The 21693-nt window shown below is 57.1% G+C and overlaps 2 protein-coding genes across 3 annotated transcripts in view; one reads left to right on the forward strand and one right to left on the reverse strand.

The window, feature by feature from the left end:
- The first annotated feature begins 1433 nt into the window (after positions 1 to 1433).
- NKX6-2 (NK6 homeobox 2) lies at positions 1434 to 2575 on the forward strand. The gene is made up of 3 exons (XM_087824189.1): positions 1434 to 1839; positions 1914 to 2086; positions 2324 to 2575. Exons 1-3 carry the CDS (start codon positions 1434 to 1436, stop codon positions 2573 to 2575), a joined length of 831 nt encoding a protein of 276 aa, XP_087680315.1.
- Positions 2576 to 4367: 1792 nt separating this feature from the next.
- The window catches only part of INPP5A (inositol polyphosphate-5-phosphatase A), a 133738-nt gene continuing 116412 nt past the window's right edge, over positions 4368 to 21693 (reverse strand). The window contains exons 10-16 of one of the 2 annotated variants that reach the window (XM_016206368.2): positions 21215 to 21310; positions 21009 to 21083; positions 17197 to 17270; positions 8318 to 8429; positions 6472 to 6540; positions 5586 to 5622; positions 4368 to 5447 (exon numbers count right to left, since the gene is read on the reverse strand). In XM_016206368.2, coding sequence (XP_016061854.1) covers positions 5398 to 5447; positions 5586 to 5622; positions 6472 to 6540; positions 8318 to 8429; positions 17197 to 17270; positions 21009 to 21083; positions 21215 to 21310 — 513 coding nt within the window. In that variant the 3' untranslated portion in view covers positions 4368 to 5397. Of the gene's footprint in view, positions 5448 to 5535; positions 5623 to 6471; positions 6541 to 8317; positions 8430 to 17196; positions 17271 to 21008; positions 21084 to 21214; positions 21311 to 21693 lie in introns of both variants that reach the window. The other variant, XM_016206369.2, reaches the window with a different exon arrangement.

The raw sequence follows: 21693 nt of genomic DNA on the forward strand, positions 1-21693 counted from the left end.
CCAACCCCCGCCCCCGCCCCCGCCGCGAACCGGCTGAGCATCCCCGCAGGTTCGCGTCGCAGCCCCAAACGGGCAGCGAACAGTATCAGTATCGGCCACTTGTTAATTAACGCGTAGCGCCACCGAAAAGGGCGGATGCGCCGCCGCTCGGCATCTGCTCAGCGCCTCTCCACCGGCGCTCGGCGCCCACCGCGGTCCTGTTTGAACCCACATCGGTTCTTGGGGACGCGCGCTTTTGGTACCTAGAGGACACCACGGGCCCCACATGCCCGTCTAAAGGCCGCACTTCTGCCTCCGCGCTTGGGGCGCGAACCCACGTGGAGGCTCTGGACGCCTTGGGCGTCAGGGCTCGGAGCCTGCAAGCACCCCCATTCCCCCAGCTCGGGTGCGCTGACCAGGGAACGGCCCCTGGGCTGGGGGAGTGGGGGTGGGCACGGGTGCAAGCTCGGGTCAGGTTGCCTCCCCAGCACCGAGCTGTGACCAATGCCCGACCCGCGCAGCCGGGAGGCCGGGAGGCCGGGCTACTCCGCGCTCCAGCCCGCCGCCGGCGGAGGCCAGCCCCGCGGACGGGGAGGGGCCTGGAGCCGCCCTGCAGAGCGCGTGAGTCTGCGGACTCGCGTGTGGCCCCGGGACAGGCCTCGCCGCCGCGCCAGCCGTGTGCCAGTAAAAGCGGAGCAGATTCGCGAGGGCCAAGTGCGGCCGCGGGGCCCCTGGCCTCTGAGTCCCCGCTTCCTCCGCCGCGGGTCTGCATCCCGGGGAGTCTTCCCGGAGATGGTTGCGGTCCTCCCGCGACCTGAGTGAGGGGCCGCCGGGAGCCGCAGGCCGGGGAGCCGGCCGAGCCCCCCGACGGCGCCCTCCCGCACGGGGCGCTTCGCCGAATGGGGGGCGCCCGGCGCTGCGGGGTGGATCCTCAAATCTGCATTCTTTCGGGCGATAAAATATGCTCTCGTATTTTTTCCTGATTCCCCATTAAAAGCTTTGCCTAACTAAACTCCCATCCAACGGGATTTATTTCGTCCCGGGGGAGATAAATCGGGCAAATTTACAGCCCGGAAGGCACCTGCCGCGCTAATGGGCCCTTCATGGAGTGCGCGGCGGCGGGGGCGCGCGGCGGGCGGGGCGCTGGCCAATGGCCGGGCCGCGGGCGCCCGCAGCCAATCAGCGCGCGCGCCGCTCCGGGGCCCCGCGGTTATCAGCGCGCCCGGCCCGCGCGGCGCCGCTCCGCCCGGACCCGGAGCCGCCGCCCGCGCCCGCCGCCCTCCGCCGCCGCCGCCGCCGCCCGGCCCGGCCCGGCCCCAGCCCCGCGCGCGCCCTCCGGGGCCGTCGGCGCCCGCCCGCGCCCCGCGCCCCGCGCCCCGTGCAGCGGCGCCCGCCCGGGCCGCGCGCGAACTTCCCGGGCCGGATGGGCGCCCGGGCCGGCGGCGGCGGCGCCCATGGACGCTAACCGCCCGGGCGCGTTCGTGCTGAGCAGCGCGCCGCTGGCCGCGCTGCACAACATGGCCGAGATGAAGACGTCGCTGTTCCCCTACGCGCTGCAGGGCCCCGCGGGCTTCAAGGCGCCCGCGCTGGGCGGGCTGGGCGCGCAGCTGCCGCTCGGCACCCCGCACGGCATCAGCGACATCCTGGGGCGCCCCGTGGGCGCGGCGGGCGGCGGCCTCCTGGGCGGCCTGCCCCGTCTCAACGGGCTCGCCTCGTCGGCCGGCGTCTACTTCGGGCCCGCGGCCGCCGTGGCGCGCGGCTACCCCAAGCCGCTGGCCGAGCTGCCCGGGCGCCCGCCCATCTTCTGGCCTGGCGTGGTCCAGGGCTCGCCCTGGAGGGACCCGCGCCTGGCCGGCCCGGGTGAGTGGCGCGCGGGAGGCGGCGCGGGGCGCGGGGCGGGGGCTGCGGCCGCGCTCACACGCTCTCCCCTGCAGCCCAGGCCGGCGGCATCCTGGACAAAGACGGCAAGAAGAAGCACTCGCGGCCGACCTTCTCGGGCCAGCAGATCTTCGCGCTGGAGAAGACCTTCGAGCAGACCAAGTACCTGGCGGGGCCGGAGCGCGCGCGTCTCGCCTACTCCTTGGGCATGACCGAGAGCCAGGTCAAGGTGAGGCGGGGGCCCGGCGGCTCCGCTGGGTCCCTCTGCGCCAGGCGGGCCCTCCCGCCCGCGTCCTGCGAACGGTGCGCAAGCGGCCGGCCGGCCGGCCGCCCGCTCGCGCGCCTCGACCCAGCCCCGAAGGCGCGGCTGCCCCGCCGCCGGGGCGGGGGCCTGTGTGCTGGCCGCGCTGCGAGTCGGGCGCCTCGCCTTGGGAGGCCCCGCCTGACGAACCCCCTGCACCCCCAGGTGTGGTTCCAGAACCGCCGAACCAAGTGGCGAAAGCGGCACGCGGCGGAGATGGCGTCGGCCAAGAAGAAGCAGGACTCGGACGCCGAGAAGCTGAAGGTGGGCGGCTCGGACGCCGAGGACGACGAATACAACCGGCCCCTGGACCCCAACTCGGACGACGAGAAGATCACGCGGCTGCTCAAGAAGCACAAACCCTCGAACTTGGCGCTGGTCAGCCCGTGCGGCGGCGGCGCGGGGGACGCCTTGTGAGCCGCGGGGCCAGGGAGGGGCGCGGCCGGCGGCCCCCCCTCCCCAGCCGGAGTTGTATATATATTTTTACAGAATAAGTTATAAAGCGGCCGGCTCGGGCTCGGCGGAATCACTTTGTATCATCAATAAATTATTTAACACGTCCCGCCGGAGCCACGGCTCCCGACTGCACCGCGTGTTTCTTCCTCCGCGTCCTGTCTCTGGGCCACCCGGGTCCTGCGAGGGTTGTGCGCGGCGACAGCAGCCCGGTCCCCGCGCCCCGGAGCGGAGGCTGCGGGCCGCTCGGCGGCGGGAGCCGGACCGGCGGAGGCGCAGCGCGCGGGGCCCCTCCCCCCGGGCCCGCGGACCCTCGGCGGGAAGGAGCCGCTGGACGCAGCGGGAGCCTCGAGGAGCGGGACGCAGCGGGCCGCCGGCGCCGGCAGGTGAGACCCAGCCCCTCCTCCCTGGGGCCGCCTGGGCGGAGGCTTGGGGCGGATTGAAACTTTCGGGGGCTCACTCCACTCCCTCCCCGCCGTCGGCTCCATCCGGCCTGATTTGCTCGGATTGCGTATGGAAACTGCCGTGGCCCCAGGAGCTGAGTATTTGCAAATATGCCCCGAACTCACGTCGGGTGAAATAAGCGGGGTTTTAAGTTCCTCTGCAGCATGGCCTTTCAGCTTCCGTTGCAGATGCTTTCCCAGTAGGAAGCACTACTGAACTCAAACGCGGACTAAGAAGAGACCCAAGACGCTGCCCCGGGGACAGCCAGTCGCGTCGGTCGCGCAGGGTCCGGGGCTCCCCTGGGTGCGTGCTCCCGGGGAACCGCGCGGAGCCGTCCGCAGGGGCTCCCCGATGCCTCCTCTCTGCCGGCTCCTCCTGCGGGTTCGGGGCTGGTCCCGGTACCGCCACCCTCACTCTGTCTCGTTTACAACAGACTGTGGCCCGGGTTCTGCATGTTGCATCTTACTGGGCATAACTACTGAGCACTAATTTTAAATTTTAAATATAAATGATTGTTACTCTGATTTCTCTTGGACGGAGGATTTGAAAATTCTTGAGAGAAATGTAAATGGCTGAAGTTTTCTGTTTTTTGCCACATGGCTGTACCATCAACCGAAAAAACAGACATTTCTAAGGAACGACTGGCTGGTTTTGCTTCCTTTCTAAGGGAGCAGTATGAAAATTTATTTTATTTCTTCAAGTGAACTATTCCCTCATCACAAGTTAAGAGCAAAGGAATTTCCAGTTTCAGGGCTGAGGAAATCCGTGCATTTACATAATCTCCTGTAAAAATGCCGAGGGCTGAATCCTATTAGTTACCACGGAGGTAAGAAAGCCAAAAGATTTATTTTTCTGCTTTCAACTCAAGGCTTAGGTTTGTGTGACGGTATCTGATGGAATGAAATTCCAGGATTTCTAATGAGCTTGGTCTGCAACAGGCTAAGGGGAGCGTCCCATCACTTAGCATTTCTAAGAGGACAAACGGGGAAGGAAGAGAGACAAAGCCAGGCAGGACTCGTTCACCAAGATCAATTTTATTGCTTAGGAACTGGAGCGGTCATTTCTAAAGGCCTCCACTGTGACCAACAGCTGAAACCCCGCTGAACAGAATCGCCGTTCGGAAGTGGACAGCACAGTGACCGCAGCCCTGACCCAGACCCCCATCCCAGTCAAGAACACAGATTCGGCAAGTGGACCCACATCACTTGCACTGGTAGTGACTGACCTAACACAAGTGTGTGCCTGCGGCCTCCCAGCCCAGGACTTCTTAGTGTTCTAGAGCAGACAAATAAACGCACGTCTCACCCGCGGGCGCTCGCTCTGCGGGGGGCGTGTGGGCAGCTCGGTTTACGCGGGGCGTTTGCAGCTGAGCCCAGGACGTTTACAGTTCTGTTTCACTTAATGTTTTATATACAGCCCATGTTAAAAGCAATTTCTATTGGAAGCAGACTAGGCTATTTTTACTTCTCCCATGATATTATTGTTTTATGTATAATACTTGGCACCATAGAACAGTAACAAAAGACAGACAAAACGGTTTACAAAATTCTTAAAAGGTACACCCAAGCTGGCTATAACCTTCACATTCAGGTCTAATATTAACACAGGCGAAGGCAGAGGAGCAACGGCTGCTAGTGTAGCCAGGTGCTGGCGCTGACCACCCGCGATGCGCTGCCAGGTCACGTCACCCGTTCTGCAGGTGTGTGTGTGATGTTCACATAACTAAACTCCTAGACTCCAATTCTACCCGCTGATACGACACGCTCGAGCATTCATACTAGAAAGTACATTTAGCATAAGTTTTGGTAAGATTTATAAATTATTTTAAAAAGTATATATTTATATATATTTATATATAAAACTGGGAAGCAGCTGCAGTGTGATTCAGAAACCATGTACATGGCAGTAGAGGGAACAACACGGGAGGGGCCGCTGGCTGACACCAGGGCCCTCGCTGTCCTAACAGTGGCCATGCTGCCCGAGTCAGCACAGAGCCTGCTCCCGCCCCGGGCACACCTCCAGCTGGCAGAGGGGACGTCTGATACCCATGGGGTTCCCACGCTGATGATCATTACAAACTGAAAACCGTGAAGTCTAAAATACGAAATCTCTGCTGTCTATTAGAGTTTTGGCAACAGGACTGTGACTTATTAAAAAACCCAATATTTCTACTTAATGTCACATGAACAGACAAGACAGTGAGGTATGTGAGGCTCCCCCGGATGGCCGGAGGCTGAAGCGAAGTGTGGGCCAGCCGACTAGCGGGTGGCGCTCGGGCGGGTTAATCGATGCAGCTGTTGAGTGTGGATTTCAATGGACGCGACTTCCATCTGCTCCTCACGCTACAGGCAGGGCTCGCGAAGGGTCCTCTCGTGTCGCTGGCATCGCCTCCCTGCAGCGGAACCAGTGGTTTGTTAAAGGGACAGACACACCAGGAAAAGCTCAGAAAAGGTGAACTCAAGGGAAGGAGCCATATTTACCACACGTCACTGCACGACACAACACTTGTGCACGTGTGCGTGAGCTTTACCTGCCCCGGGCGCCACGCGGAAGGCCAGGAACACGGGCTGCAGCGGGAGAAGAGGAGGGTGTCAGGACTCGGGCAGCCGCCGGCCGACCCGCCCGCCCTCCCTCTCGGGCTGCCTGAGCCGAGGAGCTGGTGACCTCGAGGCCAAGGCTGCGTTACCCTGTCGCGCACGGGACCCGGGTGACAGGAAATGAAGCCGGGCTGGACGACCAGGGGCTCCAGGCAAAGTGCCTTCGTGTTTTGTAAAGAGGTATTATTTCCAGATAAAAACTAATGTAAAAACTGATTTAAAGACTGCTATGCCCCCAAATAATGGGGGGTGTGTGCGTGTGTGGCAGAGCTCTTGTCCTCGCTTGGGTCTGCTCCTGCCGGTGCCAGCGTAGGGGCTGCGTCTCATACCCAGGGGCCTCCAGAACAGGAAAGTGTGGAGGCCTCTAGTCTGCCTGAGGGGGCGGGGGAGCACCACCTGTTGCCAGCACAGCCCTTAGTTGAGGCTCAGGTGCAGGGACAAAGTTAGTCCCTGAAGCGCTGACCTGTGACACTCACTTACCACCTGCCTGCTGAGACTGGCTCGGCATAAGGACAATAAAACCCGTCAAATGCACCTTGAGAAATGGCTACAGAAATAATCTGTGGAGACAGAGTTCTTGTTTGTTTTTTACAAGTAGTTGAACTGTGTATTTTATTCTATTGTGACCAGTCATTTCTGCTTTCTTATCTACCCACCTACCTACTTATCTACCTACCTTCTGGTATTTTATTAAAATTAAGAAAAGACAGACAACTCGGCCTATTCTGTGAAGCCAGACTGAGGAGGCCGTGAGCAGCCTGCCCTTCCCGCCGCCCTCTCCGCCGGTCCAGCCCCGGGATCGCAGCCTGGTCACATCACCTTGTGGTCTCCCATGCAGACATTGGGCCCGATGTGGTCGTAGGTGACAACCTTCTCCTCGCTCTCCGACTGGGAAAAGCAAACAGAGGGTATGGTATGGGAAGGAATGATGGGGTTTCCTTGGGGAGCAGAGTGGCAGTCCACAGGCTCCGTGAGAGTGGTGGGTGGTGGGTGGAAGCTTCTGGCAGCCGTGGCTGCACCTTGGCGCCTGGCCCTGGATTGTGGGGAGGCATGGTGCCCCAAGCCCACTGCAGTCGGTGGGACCCTCACAGTCATGAACTGCTGTGCCCGCCGCCTGCTGTGCCTGGCAGACACCTTACTTTGGGTTTGAGGGTAAAGGGCTTGTTCCTGGTAATCAGTCAGCTCTGACGGGGCGGGGACTTTCTATCCACAGCTGAAACATCTGAGACTCTACAGTTAAAGCTGAATTATCTTTAATGCAGCAGGAAGCTTACGGCCAGATTTACTTTGCTGCTGCTCACCTGCCAGGAAGTGAGCACTTCCATGCCTCATGATTGCAACGCCACCCCAACCAAGTGGGGACATTCATCAAAGGTGGCGTGGTAATTTACAAAGGCAGCATAAAATTGTAGGTTTCCAACTGCATAATCCTGAGACAGATAAACAAATGACGGGGGCGCGGCACACCTCGCTGAGCATCCATCACCGGCCGCCAGGCAGCCCTGCCGCGCCCGCCACCTTCAGCGTCGTTGGCGGGAGGCAGCCGGAACATGAGGAAGCCGAGCGTGGCATGATGGATGAGGCCTGCGAACAGCCTGGCGCATCTGCGGCCTGTAACGCCCGCCGCCCAGCTCGGCCCCACCGTGTCTGCAGGGTCCAGTCTCACCCCGAACAGGAGATGTGAGTGTAAGAGTCTGAAACGGGGCCTTTTGCTCAACTGCCTGGAGCCCTGGCTGAAGGCATGGAGGCGGCGTGGGATTCCCGCCAGCCCTCTTCATCCATCTACGCTCTTGAGCTGTCTTAGTGCAAAATGCACTTTTCTTGATTTCCAACATTTTTCCAGGTAGGTGACACCTGTCTCATTCCTGAAAGCACCTGTTCTGGCCGGCAGCCTGTGCTCAGCTTGCCCATGTGCTTGGAGCTGACAGGTGAGGGCCGAGGCAGGCCCTGCGCACAGGCCGGGGACTGCGAAGGTTCCAGGGTCCCGGCCCTCAGAGACAGCCTGCAGACCCAGTGAGCCCAGGCTTACCCCCCAGGGTGCTCAGGCTCAGGGAAGGGCATCCAGGGCCCAATCCTCATTGAAAAGGCTAGCAGGGCCTCTTAGCAGGGGCTGCAGGGGTCATGGGGTATGTGGAGCAGGGCAGGAAGGGAGGTGAGTGGGTGGTGGTGTGGCACTTGGGGCAGCACATGGGCACTCTGCCCTCCTGCCTGCAACCCGTTACCCACTGAGTGAGGCACAGGGTCTGGCACAGGAGCACCGACAGGACCCGTTGGAGCAGCCCAGGGGGCTTGGAGGGGAGGACTTGGAACCCAAAACAAAGGAGTTGGGGTCTGGCGATGGCCTGAGGCGGTGGGGTCATGGAGTCCCTCCCTCTCCTAACCATTGCCCACATCACACTGAGCGGCAGGCTGCTGCCTGGGTGATCAATGCTGGAATTCTTACAGTTTTTCATGATTATATTGAGAAGGTTGACAAAACCTATTCAGATAATGATTCTTTTGAAAACATTCCTTTTGTGTTAAAATGTGGGAATTGAAAAACACTGGAAAATCAAGAGTCTACAGAAAACCTGAAAATTTCCCAGTATCAGATCTCACAGGGGCCCAGACACCCGGCTCTGCCTGTAGCCCCACAGGACAAGGCCAGGGCTTGCCTACCACTTACCCTCAGAATCAGCTCCTTGGCAGACGGGGACATGAGGACGCGGTCGCACCAGGCGGGGCACCGGGTGTTCATGTATTGCCTGCCCTGGCTGGAGTCCTCACTGTATGGGTAGCTGGGGAGACAGGACACAGGCAGGTCAGAGCTGCTGGCTCCAGCCCCTTCTGGCCTCTGCTCTGCGGGCCACAGAGGGCTGTTTGGATTCTTTCCCGAAACCCCTTGGGATGGACAATGTCATCCAGGGGAAGAATACCCGTACAGAAGTTTCTAGAACAAAATTTCAATATCACAATTCCTTTAAAGAAACAGGATCATCTATTACACTTTGCTTTTGTTTTTGGACATGGTCTAAAGTACAATTAAAACTGCATGGGGAAAAAATGGCATCAGGACCTCACTCATCCTAGTAACGTTGACGTACCCAGTTCCCCACCTGCACCCCAGTGACTCTGCAGGTGACTTTGCTGTGGGGCTCTGGCCCAGAGGGACCTCCAGACACTGGGGCCCAACATGGCCACAGGCCCTCGTCCCCACAACCTGCTCCCATCTCAGTTCTCCTCTCAGGAAGCATTTAGGTGCCCAAGCCACAGCCTTGGGGGTCATCATTGTGGTGGAGACTGTCCTTGCCCTGGCCATACAGGCCTCACTCCACTGACCTTATTGGCCACCGGAAGAGGCCAAGGGGGGCCTCAGGAATGCAGCCACCACAGCCAACCAACTGACCAACAAGTGACCCCAACGTGGGTAAGAAGTGGGGGTGCTGCCAGCCCCCAGGTTGGGCCTGTGGGCGCTGAGCCCACCACCAGCTGGTCTTTGCAGGTTGGAAGGGAGTGGGAGGGTCTTTTACCCAGAAGAGAACCTGTGGCACTGGGATGTCCCGATGATGTCCTGTTTCTCCCCACCTGCAGCCCAGTGCTCTCTGGTGGCCGGATGTTGAGTCAGGTACTTCCTATGCCTCCAGAGCATTCCATCGCTGCCCTGTGGCACTGTGAGGGTGTCCAGCCATGTGGCTCCCTGGCCCCAGCCCTGCCTTGTTTGGGGCTTCAGATGAGGGGTAGGTATATGGCCACATATGCTTGCCAGGAGTCAAAGGAGCTGGGCTGCAGAGGGCCACTGGGAGATGCAGTCTGGACAGAGAGGGCTGACTTCCACCTGCTCTAGGAACCACCTGCTCTAGGAAACTCAGTCGTAGCCGAGACATTGTTCCTACGACAGAAAACCCCCTCTCAGAAACCACCTGCAATTGGGTCCCATCTGAGCTGCACCACGATGCCCCCCATCAAGGGGATGCACCCCAGAACCAAGGTGCAGTGTAAATCCAGCAGGTCCTGGTTTGAACAGCACACCAAAGGTTACTTTTAAGTAGCTCTGAGTGACGGTCCCGTGTATACCGTGGGGCCTTCAGAGAGCGCTGGGTCTGCCCCCTCTCTGTCCCAGGTGGGGACCTGACTGAGAGCCCAGAGCGATGGCCAGTCCCTCACCCCCATAGCCTTGGAGGCTCCCCAGCCACTCTCAGGCCCAGTCCACGAGCCTACAGGGTGCTGCTGGTCTGGATGGGTCTCGGGTAGGCCAGTGTGGCCTGGAGGAGGGGAGCCAGGCGGTGCCACGTCCTTCCTCTCCCTGGCTAGGCGCTGGGTGTGGGTGGCAGAGGAGGCGCTGCCCAGGACGGCCCCGCAGCAGAGTGCCGGGGCCTGCTCCCTTGGGAGCTGACATTGATTAATATGGTGCTTGCTGTGCACTCAGACTTATCTGAAAGCAAACCCCACGCAGGGTGGGGACTTGGGACAGCGGGGGGGGGGAAAGTCGCCATAATGAATGGCAGGGTGATAAAGCTAACAATCACCCACCTGTCCTCGGGGCCTTGCCCTCCCCCCTACCTCCCTGCAACTCAGGATGTGGGCAGTGGCCCCTTTGCTGGGAGACCAGCCCTACCAACAAGGCTCAGGTCTCCATGTGAGCGGGCTGGGCAGGCCGGGGCGTCACCAAGGCCCCGAGGCCCACAACACAAAGCCCTGCTGTGCTGGTCAGGTTCAATCTGCCAGACTCTCCGGCCACCCCATCTCAGCAGGAAAAGTGGGGGGGCAGCCCTTCCTGAACCAGCTCCACTAGGAGGAGACAGGAAAATGAGTGCTGCTATGCCCCTCAGGGAGGGTGAGGACAGGGCCCTCGAACTCTGCTGGTAAAGTGGCAACCGTCTCCATATCACAGTCCTGCACATGGCAGCTGACATGGTGACTTCCAAAGCACCCTGCCAGAGGCCGGCCTGGTTACAGAGAAAGTGAGGGCGGTGTCACTAGAGCCTATTCCCACGTTCACAACCTGAGCCTCAAATATGTGGTTTCAGAAACACCAGGTGTTACTGAAACTCCTAGAAAAGAAAAATCACTAGACTCAAAGAAAAAGCTGAAGGAGGACCTGGCAACATTTGACCTACTAAGTGCAGCAATGTCACATCCGGAGAGTTGGAGGTTAGGGAGGCTGGAGGTGCTGGCCCCACCTCTGGGCAGAGTGAACCTGCACCCCAGGGCCCCCGGGCATTGCCTGCTTTTCCTACAACTGGTTCTCTGGTCCACCACCCCTCAGCACTCCATCCTGAACATCTGCGTGGGCAGCGTCCAACCAGGGCTCAGGGACCAGCTGGACAGACAGATGTCCTTGCTCCCTCCTGTGCACCAGGCCTGGCAAATAGCAGGGAGCTTATGCTTTCTGCACAGATTTTACAATTTTATACTTGTTGTTTTAGATAAGAATCTATAGATGGCCAAACTTTAAGTCAAGGCCCACAAAACATTTGAAAAGAGCCTCCGAATTCTTAACTTAAAAATAAATGTATCTGTTGAAGAGAGACAGTCTCATGCAGTCAGATGGGCGTGGTGTGGTTTATCCCCCTGTTATGCATATTTTTGTCTTTTTAAAAAAGTTATAATTTGGGCCCAGCCGGGCGTGGCTCAGTGGTTGAGCGTCGACCTAGGATCCAGGCGATCAGGGTTTGATTCCGGGTCAGGGCACATGCCCGGGTTGCGGGCTCGATCAATGACTCTCTCATCATTGATGTTTCTATCTCTCTCGCTCCCTCTCCTTTCCTCTCTCTGAAATCAATAAAGATATATTTAAATAAAAATTTAAAAAGTTATAATTTGGTATTATGATTCCTCATCTGCTTTTCTGAGGACGGTAAATAGGTCGAGAAGTTTAGACAGGTGGAGCCAGGATTCTGACCCTTTCCTGGCCTTTCAGTCAACTTCATGCTCAAGCATAACACACCCACAGCACAGCAACGCTCACCCTTCCACTGGCACAACTAGCAGCCCCAGGTCCTCCTCCTACTGCCTGGGAGGTCAAGGGTACTGACCCCAGCACTGCCAGCCAGACTTGCCTGCAGCAATGTGCACACAGACAGAGCTGGGCAGCATCCTCTCTGCATACGAGTTGGTTTGTTCACAGGGCCATGCTAGGGTGCACTGTCATGTGGCATCCCCTCCAGTGGCCGTCCATCCCCGCCAGTGGCACACCATGGTTATTTCTAGCTTTTGGCTGGTTTTTAGTGTGGTGTGTGGACCACTGGGGTCCTGAAGGCCCTTTCAGGGTCCAGAAGGCAGACACTACATTCAAAACCACACTAAGATGCTGTCTGGTCCTCACAGGGCTGAGGCTGCACCATGGGCAGGTGTGGGTGCAGTGGGAATCGGGCTGTGTCACTGGCACTCACCCCCTTCCTCAGTGTCACTTGTGGTCACAGAGCCAGCTACTTTTCAGAACACTCTTGGCGAGCAGCACAAACAATTCCGTTACTGACCCTCAAGCCTTGGACACACGGTTCTTGGATTTGGTGGGATGAGGTGATCAGAGGCCATGGACATCCCCCTTTGTGGGACACCCCACCTCACATGCCACCCAGAGCAGCCAGTGGGTTTGAATGGTAGCAGATAGGAGATCCCGGCTGTCATCTATAAGCTGAACTTTAAGAAAAGTCTTTTAAATGTGAAACCGTGTCATTCTTCTGCGAATTATTTTTTGATTAGGAAATAGTTATGTTTTTCATTCAGATGTTATGTTAACATGCAATGGTTTATTACTGTCATTTAAAAATAAATTTAAATATTTTTAAATTATGGTAACTATCAATAGGATAAGCCACATAGAAGAACTCTTTGGGGTCCTGTCATTCTAATGGTGTGAAGGGGTCCTGGGCCCACATGGGTGAGAGACACCACTCTCCCGAGATTTGTCCCCAAAGCCAACACCAGCCACTCTGGACATGTTTTTCTTCTTACTAAGCGGAAAGATTCTGTCACTTCACTAAAGGACTTGCACAAACACTGGGCTATTTTTGACAGTGAGCCAATGGCAATGACAGGACAGCCAGTAGCCATCTTCAACATGGACAGAGTGCAGGGGCTGTGGGACGAGGTGGGGACACAGTCCAGGGTGACAGCAGGAAGGGTGCCTTCCCTGTTGATGGGCCACTTCTTGGGGATCCTGAGTCCTCTGGCTTCAGGGAATGGAGGTTCTGAAGGGGCTCCTGGGGGAGCAGGAGGCCGTCGTCAGGGTCTGGTCCTGAAGGCTCAGCACTTGGAAAGGAGACTATGTACCCCACAGGGACTGGGCTCTGGAACCCACCATGCCCACTGCCCCTTTGCCACTCAGGGTTATAGGAACAGGCAGAGGGAAAGGCAGCTTCGCCACTTTGTTTCTCCTTTAGGCTATTTGAACCTCAGAATTAAACTGTAACAGCCCTCCCTTCTCCCCCTCCCCCAGCTAGGATGCAGAAGACAGGTTTTGCCCGTCCAGGCTGCTACCACTGCCTCTGCCACTGCCACTCATGCTGCGCTCTCCCCAGGAGCACAGCTCCCGCCATCTCCTCTGAGCAGCCCAAATCTGGGTTCAGAGGTGAGAGTCCTGAGTGGATGCTGGACAGGAGGCCGGGGCAGGGCAACCTGTCCCTCTGCAGGGCCTGGATACAGTGTGAGGAAGCTTTTTCTCACCAACGTTAACTTCAAACAACTAATGTAACTTTGCCAACTCAAAGCAGCATTTTCAGAGAGCAGTGTGGAGAGTCATGCCAACATCCCATCTGCCCACCAGCCACTCTAAGGGTGTAGAGCCCTTTACATGTGGAGCCCCTGAGACCCCATGGGGCATGGGAGGTCGTCTTTGGCCCATTCCTAGTGGGGTTGCCAGAGTGTCTGTTGGAGGCACAGGCAGGGGTGACCCTGGGCCTGTACAACCACCTTCCTGCTGTCCCAAGTCTAGCCCAACCTGCAGCAACTCTGCCTCTTGTCCACCACCCAGCCACCTGCACTTGTCTCTAACGAAGGTGCTACACATGGCTGGGCCTGGAGCTGAGAACGAGCATTGAAGGCTCTATAAATGTCTGAAATATTAGCACCTTTTCTAGCAAAATGACAGGCAGCATTAAGTTACAATCATTAGGAGTGATGTTCTATTAGTCCATGGAGAATAGTAACAGATGGCCTTGCTGGAGAGGACCCCGGTCACTCTCATTACGAGGCCCACTGCTAATGAAACATCCTGGGGGGACTGTCATGGGTGTGTGACTGACCAAAGCTTGCAGCCACAGGAGCTCAGTGGGGAGAAACGCTCCCATCCTCTGTCCCTCCAGCAGGGACGTGCTGCACTTGGGGACAAGGTCTCACTCTGTGATGTTGGGGAGGCCCTGGTGAGCTCACCTCCACCAGGACAATGACCAAATGGCTCGGCCAGGCTGCAATGTGTTCACCACTTAAATAACAAGGGCAAAAAGTCCCAAAAGGTTCTGAAGACAGGAGCCAGCTGAAGGAGCTGATGCCCACAGGTGTCCGTAACTGCACTCTGAAGAGATGAAGCCAACCCAGCGAGACCGTGTGTGATAGCCGAGGTGGCCCATGCTCCCCAAGCTCAGTCCTCCCCGCCTCCTAAGAAGTGCTGGAGGCCTGGCCGTGTGGGGAGCAAATGCCCTGCCACACCGAGGTGGCATCAGGTGATGAGACACAGCCTCAGACACCGGGGGTGCTTCTTCCAGGTGAGCAGCCTCCCGAGCCCAGGCAGGAGTGGCCCTGCGGTTGGTGGGCAGCAGCTTCTGGGCATCACAGGGGGCCCCTCCCCACCCTGGGCATCCTGGGGGATAACAGGCCCCAGTGATACGGAGTCTCTGTGGTGCTGCTAGGTAGCTGCGCATCCAGCAGTCTGGCTTCAGACCCTGGGGTTTCCGGACTGGACCCTGGTGTGGGGGATGGGATTCCCACCTCTGTTCTCGCAGGGTGCCCTGGTGAGGAGATGCTGGAGTGTGGCACAGAAGGAGCCTGTAAGGAGGCAGGGAGCTGATCTTCCCGAAGGCGTCTCCTGGACCAAGTGCTTTCTCGCTCCCACAACTCCCCCACAGCCACCTCTTCAAGCCACACAGGTCCAGGACACTCCGTGTCAGTGTCACTGCTACCTCAGGCAGAGTCCTCGGAGCTTCTAACCCTCTGCTCTAAGTCAGGGTCTGTGGGGTGACCAGTCACAAGTCCCCAACCACTCCCATCAGCAATAGAAGGCTTCATATTGGAAGCTGTGCACCGACACCCACACCCACATTATATACACACCCACACCCATGCAATGCACACACCCACACACACCTGGACTCAGACCCAGCCACACCCATACAACATACACCCCCATACCGCCCAGACTAAGACCCATGCACAACCACACAATATACACATCCACACTCACCCATACCCACGCAACACCCATACCCACACCCAAACAGTGCACCTCCACACACACCCAGACTCAGACCCATGCACACCCACACAACACCCACACCCACACCCACACAATGCACCTCCACACACACCCAGACTCAGACTCATGCACACCCACACAACATACACACCCAGACACTCATGTGATATACACTCCCATGAACCATACACATCCAGACAGCATGCCCATCCATACCCACACCCATGCACAAATGCATTTGTAGGCACACATACACACTCATGTGTATGCACACCACACACATAAACCGCATGTGCACTCACACCTTACACATGTATATACTCCCATGTAAACACCCATGTACATGCACACAGCTACACACACAGGTATACCTCATGTACACACACATACCCATACTCATTCAGTGCACACCTTATACACACCCATATACATATATACAGACAGGCCCATGTATACACATACCCAGGCACACACACACACACAACCCACATTCCCACATCCCATAAGACATATGCACACATTCATACATACACTCACATGCCTACACGTTTACACATACAACCATGCTTGTATATACCAACTCTGCATACATACATGTATACATGCACCATGTACATACACTCAAACCCACGCACACACAAATCAATGGACCACATACACGCGCATAATTGCCCATAATCCACTCACATACATCCTGCACACACACTGTACCTATGCATGTACATGCATACCTACACATGTGCACACACACATGCACACAACCTATGTGATGCCTAAATATGTGCACAAATGCACATGCAGCTGTACAGTGCACAGAAGTATACCCATGCACACAATCCTTTGTACACACATCCCATATACCCGACATGCACCCAACATACAAGGAATACATGCACACACCTACCCGTGTGCACAAGAGCTCATACTCCTGTATACACACATATACCATGCCTGAGATCATGTATTTCATGGCAGAGTCAGCGAACACATCTGGGCAGGCACTAACCCTACAAGTGCCATCCTAGCCATAACCCTGCCATCCCCCAGCAATGCTTCTGCTTGAAACAGCTCTGCACATCCCACGTGGCAACCCATGGGGCTGTAGCTCTATTTGGTGGTCACAGACATGGTTTTAAATATACAATAGGACCAATGGGAGGGAGGACTTCAGGTGTGATCTGGGCTGTAGGGGATGGATGACTGCTCAGTTTGGGAGAAACTTGAGAGGGGGAGGCCAGCATGGGCACAGGTGTGCAGAGGGTTGTGCCCTGGCTGGCGGTGGCTTCCAGGCCTCCTTTGTCCTTAGCTGACTCAGCAAAGCCCTGAGGAAGTTATACATGACTCTGTTCAAACAGGGAGGGACATTCAGGATATCCGGTCAACCATCCACAGGAAGGGGAAATCTGAACAAATCCCCAGGAACATCTTCCGATTTCAAACATATCTGGAAGTACTCAGCACACACATACTGCACATTGAAAGCAGCACTGGGGAACGAGGGAGACACGCTCGGTCAGCACCCTGGACAGTGGAACTGTGACCCCCCCCCCCCCCCCCATGGGCTGCCAAGACTCCACCTGTGCATCAACTCCGCGGCCGCAGGGCTGAGTGGAACCCACAGTCCCTCTTCTCTGGCTCCCTGACACTCGCACCACTGGTTTGGGTGCTGACCCTGAACTCTGAGTACCTGGCCCTCTCAGCCAGAGCCTGGACCCTGAGGTCAAAGGGGCCTAGGCCCAGGGACTGGCTACTTCCTGTCCACTGTTTCTCTCTGTTGACTCCAGGCCCCTGGGAGGCCCTGGACATGTGGCTGGTCAGAGGGACGAATGGGTCGCCCCCGCTATAGACTGCAGGATTCGATAAGCGTCACAGTGAAACACAGCAACAACTGACCGATGTGCCAAAACCCACCCAGAACCTGCCGTGGAAGACCCAGAACACAGCTGCCTCTGTGGCCCCAGCACACGTTTGAGGAGGCCATATTTTACATACTGGAAAAATATCTTTTTAAAAAAAAGACAGAACCACTCGTTGCTCTTGGCTGGTTGCTTTCTTCAGGCCACAGGCAGGGCCCGAGGACTGTTTTGCACAGGTGCACTGGTGCCCGAGAGGAAGACAGTTACCTGCTCATTCAGGAGGCTGGTGCTCCTTACCTGGGAGGGAACGAGATGTCCAGTTCATACAGTCTGTCCTTAAAGACAGACAGCTCTTTGTCAAATTCTAGGAGCTGAAGAAAGAAAAAGAAAATAAAATCACTGGTGGGCTTGTCTGGGGCACCTCGAGGTCCCAGGGCATGGTGATCAGAGCAGCAGAGGCCGTGTAACTTCCAGGAACATGCCCCATAGTCGACTGGCCTGTGTGTAGGCCGCCCCCCTCCCACTGAGAGTAGCCCAGTTGTGTCCCTAGGTACCCGTGGGTGCCCAGCAGCCCTCTGCTGGTGAGGCCACGCTTGGGCTCCAGCTTGTCTGCTGCTGGCACTGGAACCCGCACTGCCCGTTGCTGAGCAGCCGCCTCACTCTGCTGAAGCCACGCAGTGCAGCGGGCAGGTGGGCATGGTGTGGCGTCAGTGGCGTCCGTCCACAGAGGCAGTGTCCTGAGGAGGGCGCTCCTCCTGTTTTGCCCAAACTAAGTCAGAGGTAAGCAGTGTCCACCTCACGTAGAAAGCTGATAAAAATGGCCCCGGGTTTGCACACCCCACAGAGCACGGTGCCCCCAGGAGGAAAGGGGCACCACGCAACGTCTGCCCACACTGGGCTGTGACAAGCTGTCATCACACACGCCCCGGAATGCATTCATTAATCATGTCCCCTCTCAGCTGGGTGGGAACGTGGCCTCACGCAGGGGCTCCCCTCAAAGCCACCTCATCCATCACCCCCGAAGCGTGCGATCGCAGCGCCATGTACACAGTAATTACCCGTGTGCCAGGCTGCTACCTGAGCACTGCAGGCAGCCCTCCCCCCACTCCCCTGCCCACCCTGGTCCCTGGGCAGGGAGAGAGGGAAGCTGAGTGGAAATCCCACAGCAAGCAGCTGGTTTTGGCGCTCATGCTTTGGAAGGAGTGACCCAAAGCTCCTTATACACAAAGGGGACCATTTCCCACACAGCTGTCGGACTTCGGTCTCACACACATTCCTACAGAGACACCGGTCATGGAGAGCCTCACACCCTGCCTGGTGAGGCTCAGAACCCAGGGTCAGGGGCCTGGACCCCATGGGGCCATGTGAGTCCACATATGCAGGTGAGAAAGGCGGGTGGAAACCCCATGAGCTCAACATCCTGGGGGAGGTGCAGGGGAGGGGAGGGTGGGGTGCAGAGTGGCTTGCTGCCTCTGCAGGGGAAACACTGGCTCCACCTCTGGAGAGGACTCTGGCTGGGAGTGAGGGGAATCCTTGGGGACTGAAATGCACCTATAAGGGGAGGTGTGCATGTAGGGGGTGGACCAGTCCCGAATGTAAGTGTGTGTCTGTGCTTACCAATGTGTACTTACATGCAAGTGTGTACTCGAGACACAGTTCACAAGTGCAATCACACACGTACACACACACATACATGCGCACATGCTCCAATAAGCACAGCCCCGGTAGTTTGTCAGGGAAGCTGGAAAACTCCGGGAGAAGCAGCTGGCGAGGCCTGAGCCTGAGGTAGTTTCCTGTTCCTGTTCCCAGCTCTACTGAACATGCTTGGGGGCCCAGCAGCCCAGCAGCCCCCCAGCCCTGCCATCTGTCTGGATGGCAGCATTTAAGGATGGAGCCACTTGAATCTCACCAGTCTTCCACTTGTTAAGGGTGTTAAATAAAAAGAACAGCAAATAAATATCTGGTTTGGAATGAGTCAGAATCTTCCAGCTGATAAAACAGGAGCAGAGCCAGTCTGGGGAGGACTCAGACCTCCATCGTCCCCGTCACCATGTGCCCCTGCCTGTCCTGTCCTGTCCTGTCCTGTCCTGCAGCATGGTCACACCCCACCCACCCCACCTGCCTGACCCCCAGGCTCCGTGCCGAAAGAGACACCCCCTATGGGCCCAAGGGTTTGCCAACATGGAGCGTTCCAAAATGCTCATCCAGATTCCACGTAGGTGCCTTAAGCCTCTGCTGTGCCAGGGGCTGTGCTAGATGTGCTGGCAAAGGACAGGGACGTGGATAGCACCAGACGGCTCTTCCCCCTCAGGGACTTTCCAGCAGGAGGAAGGCAGAGGTTAATCCCACATGCACACAAACAGATGCAAACCTGCACAGTGACAGCTGCGGCCTGACTGCTGTGGCGTTTATAAACCCTAATCTGGGCCATCAGACCCCAAGCCTGGCTGCCCTGGGCAGGGTGGGTGTGGGGCCAGCTCAGCCACTGTCTGGCTCTTGGCTCTGACAGGTTGGTGGGACCCTCCCCAGCGGGGCCAGCATGCAGACAGTGCCCCGAATGCCAGGGCCTGGGGAATCTGTTCGCACCCTGTGTCCACGCAGAACGATGATCTGGGAGCCCTGTTGCTGGAACCACATGCCAGATGTGAGATGTTTCTGATTAGAAATTATGCTGCATGTCTGTGGAAATGATCATTTGTATCTCTTTGAGATTTTTCACAAACATGATAACCAATTCCGCATGTATCTTAAACATTCTTCTTGATTACAAAGTGAAAACCAGTGCAGAGCGTGTGTGGACAATGATAAAGCAGCTGGCTGATCATATGTATCTGTCAGGAGCTATCCCAGCCGCTCAAATTCCACTGTTGCTGCAGAGACGCAGCACTGATAAAGAAAAGAGCTGAAAAATCAATGAGCCTTGCTTGAGCTGGAGCAGCTGCTAAACACACAGCAAACACCTCCATCCAACAGGCCGAGCTCCGTGGAAATCCCCAGGCCGGCCGGGACAGCCCAGGAAAATTTAATCTCTCCAAATCCTCGCCAGGGCACTCCATCCTGCAGCCTGACAGCCACACTTATAATTAATTATACAATTTCGATGGGAATATCGACTAAACAAAGCTATAAATCATAGAAAAAGTCAATAGGCATGGACACATTCAATCATGTCCCGGCCAATGATTACTACTCTTAAAATACAATAATTATTTTCAGGAGCCAGCTTGAATTAAATTTCTGTCAGACGGGTACAAGACCGGTGGTTGATGAAGGATGCGATGGATTTTGGGGCCGCGTCCGGCACGGGCACATCCATCCTGCAGATGGTACTTTGTCCCAGTGGCCGTGCTGCCATGTGGCTCACCGTGTAGGGGAGAGGCTCTCCAATGGCTTGTCACACCATTTATCTTGTCCTCCGAGTGGACCAAGTGACCTCGCTTCCTACGTGTGACTGACGTGAGGCTGACCCCTTGATATGCCGAGTGGCCGGGCAGGGCGCACACACACCCATGTGAGCCTCTGAGGTCCCTAAGCCATGTCACCACAGGTGCAGCTGCAGGGTCTGCACTAGCTGGCGGTCCAGGTCTGCCCTCAGAGAAACCACGGGACACAGCCCAAGAGACCAGGTCCCTGCATTCTGTCCCCTCCAACATGAGGCTCCTGATGTGACACAAGGGACTGCATGGGAAGCTACTCCAACTCCATTGCATTTTTTCATCTTAGAATCAAATTCAGAAGTTCCCCTGAGTATTCAAACTAATTTTCCTCCACCTTAGAAAACAATTTCTTATTCCAATAGCAACAATATCTGTTATTTCCAATGGCCATCACCTATGCTCTGTCTAAATGCTAAGAGAGGAAAACAGTGACTTTGCGTCTAATGTCACCTCACTCCCTGTTTTTAATGTGACCTCAGCCTGAGGTGGGGTGAGGAGCAGACAGGGATGCAGCAGAATGGGCCCAGCAGAGAAGTGACAGGAGGGTGAGGGTTCAGGAGCTGACCCCTGGGCTGTGACAGCACCCAGGGAGCATGGTCCTGGTAAAGCAGAGGCCACAGGAGGCGCTGGAAGGGGGAAGGAAAGGGACACGCGTCCGACAGCAGAACTCACCGCAGTGCCATTGTCGTCGCGGAAAACCTCCTGGTTGAAGTAGTCGAACAGTTTCTTTTCCAGCTGCAGCATCACCTGCAAAGGATGGGCTGTCAGCGCAGGTGGGGGCAGAGCAGGGTGGGGGCAGGCACAGTCCCCACCCTCCCCAGCTCCGGATGGCTGTGGTGGCTGCCGTGTGTCACCCACCCAGAGGGACAGGCTCTCACCTTCCGGTCATTGTCTGACTCGCGGAATATCAGCTTCACGACTTCATTGGTGTCGGCGGCCCGGACCGTCTGCATCGTGGCCTTTGTACAGAGAGTCTGGGAAAGACACGGAGGAACTTAGTCCCAGGAGAGGGGCCTCCCGCCTGGCTGCCCGCAGGCCACATCACCTCAAAGCAGTCAGCTCTTTTCCTGGCCTCTGTCCCCAAGCTCGTCCTTTCTTCAACCCCATTTCACAGCTCCATGTCCAGGGACCCCAGAGCAGGTGCCCAGGACATTGTGGGACCATGAGCTGACCAGCAGTGCAGGCCGCAGTGGCCCTGCTCGCCCCTCCCCTGACCTGGCCAGGCTCCGGCCAGGAAGAGCTGAGCAGGCTTCACTGAGAAAGCCTGAGTGAAGAAAGGGAGGGCAGGCAAAGCCAACCGGCCACGGCGCTGGGGGCACACATGCAGTGAGATCAGCCCCAGAGAGGCCTGGGGCAG

The sequence above is a fragment of the Miniopterus natalensis genome, chromosome 14 (genome assembly GCF_054644295.1).
Source record: "Miniopterus natalensis isolate mMinNat1 chromosome 14, mMinNat1.hap1, whole genome shotgun sequence".
Classification (NCBI taxonomy): Eukaryota; Metazoa; Chordata; class Mammalia; order Chiroptera; family Miniopteridae; genus Miniopterus; species Miniopterus natalensis.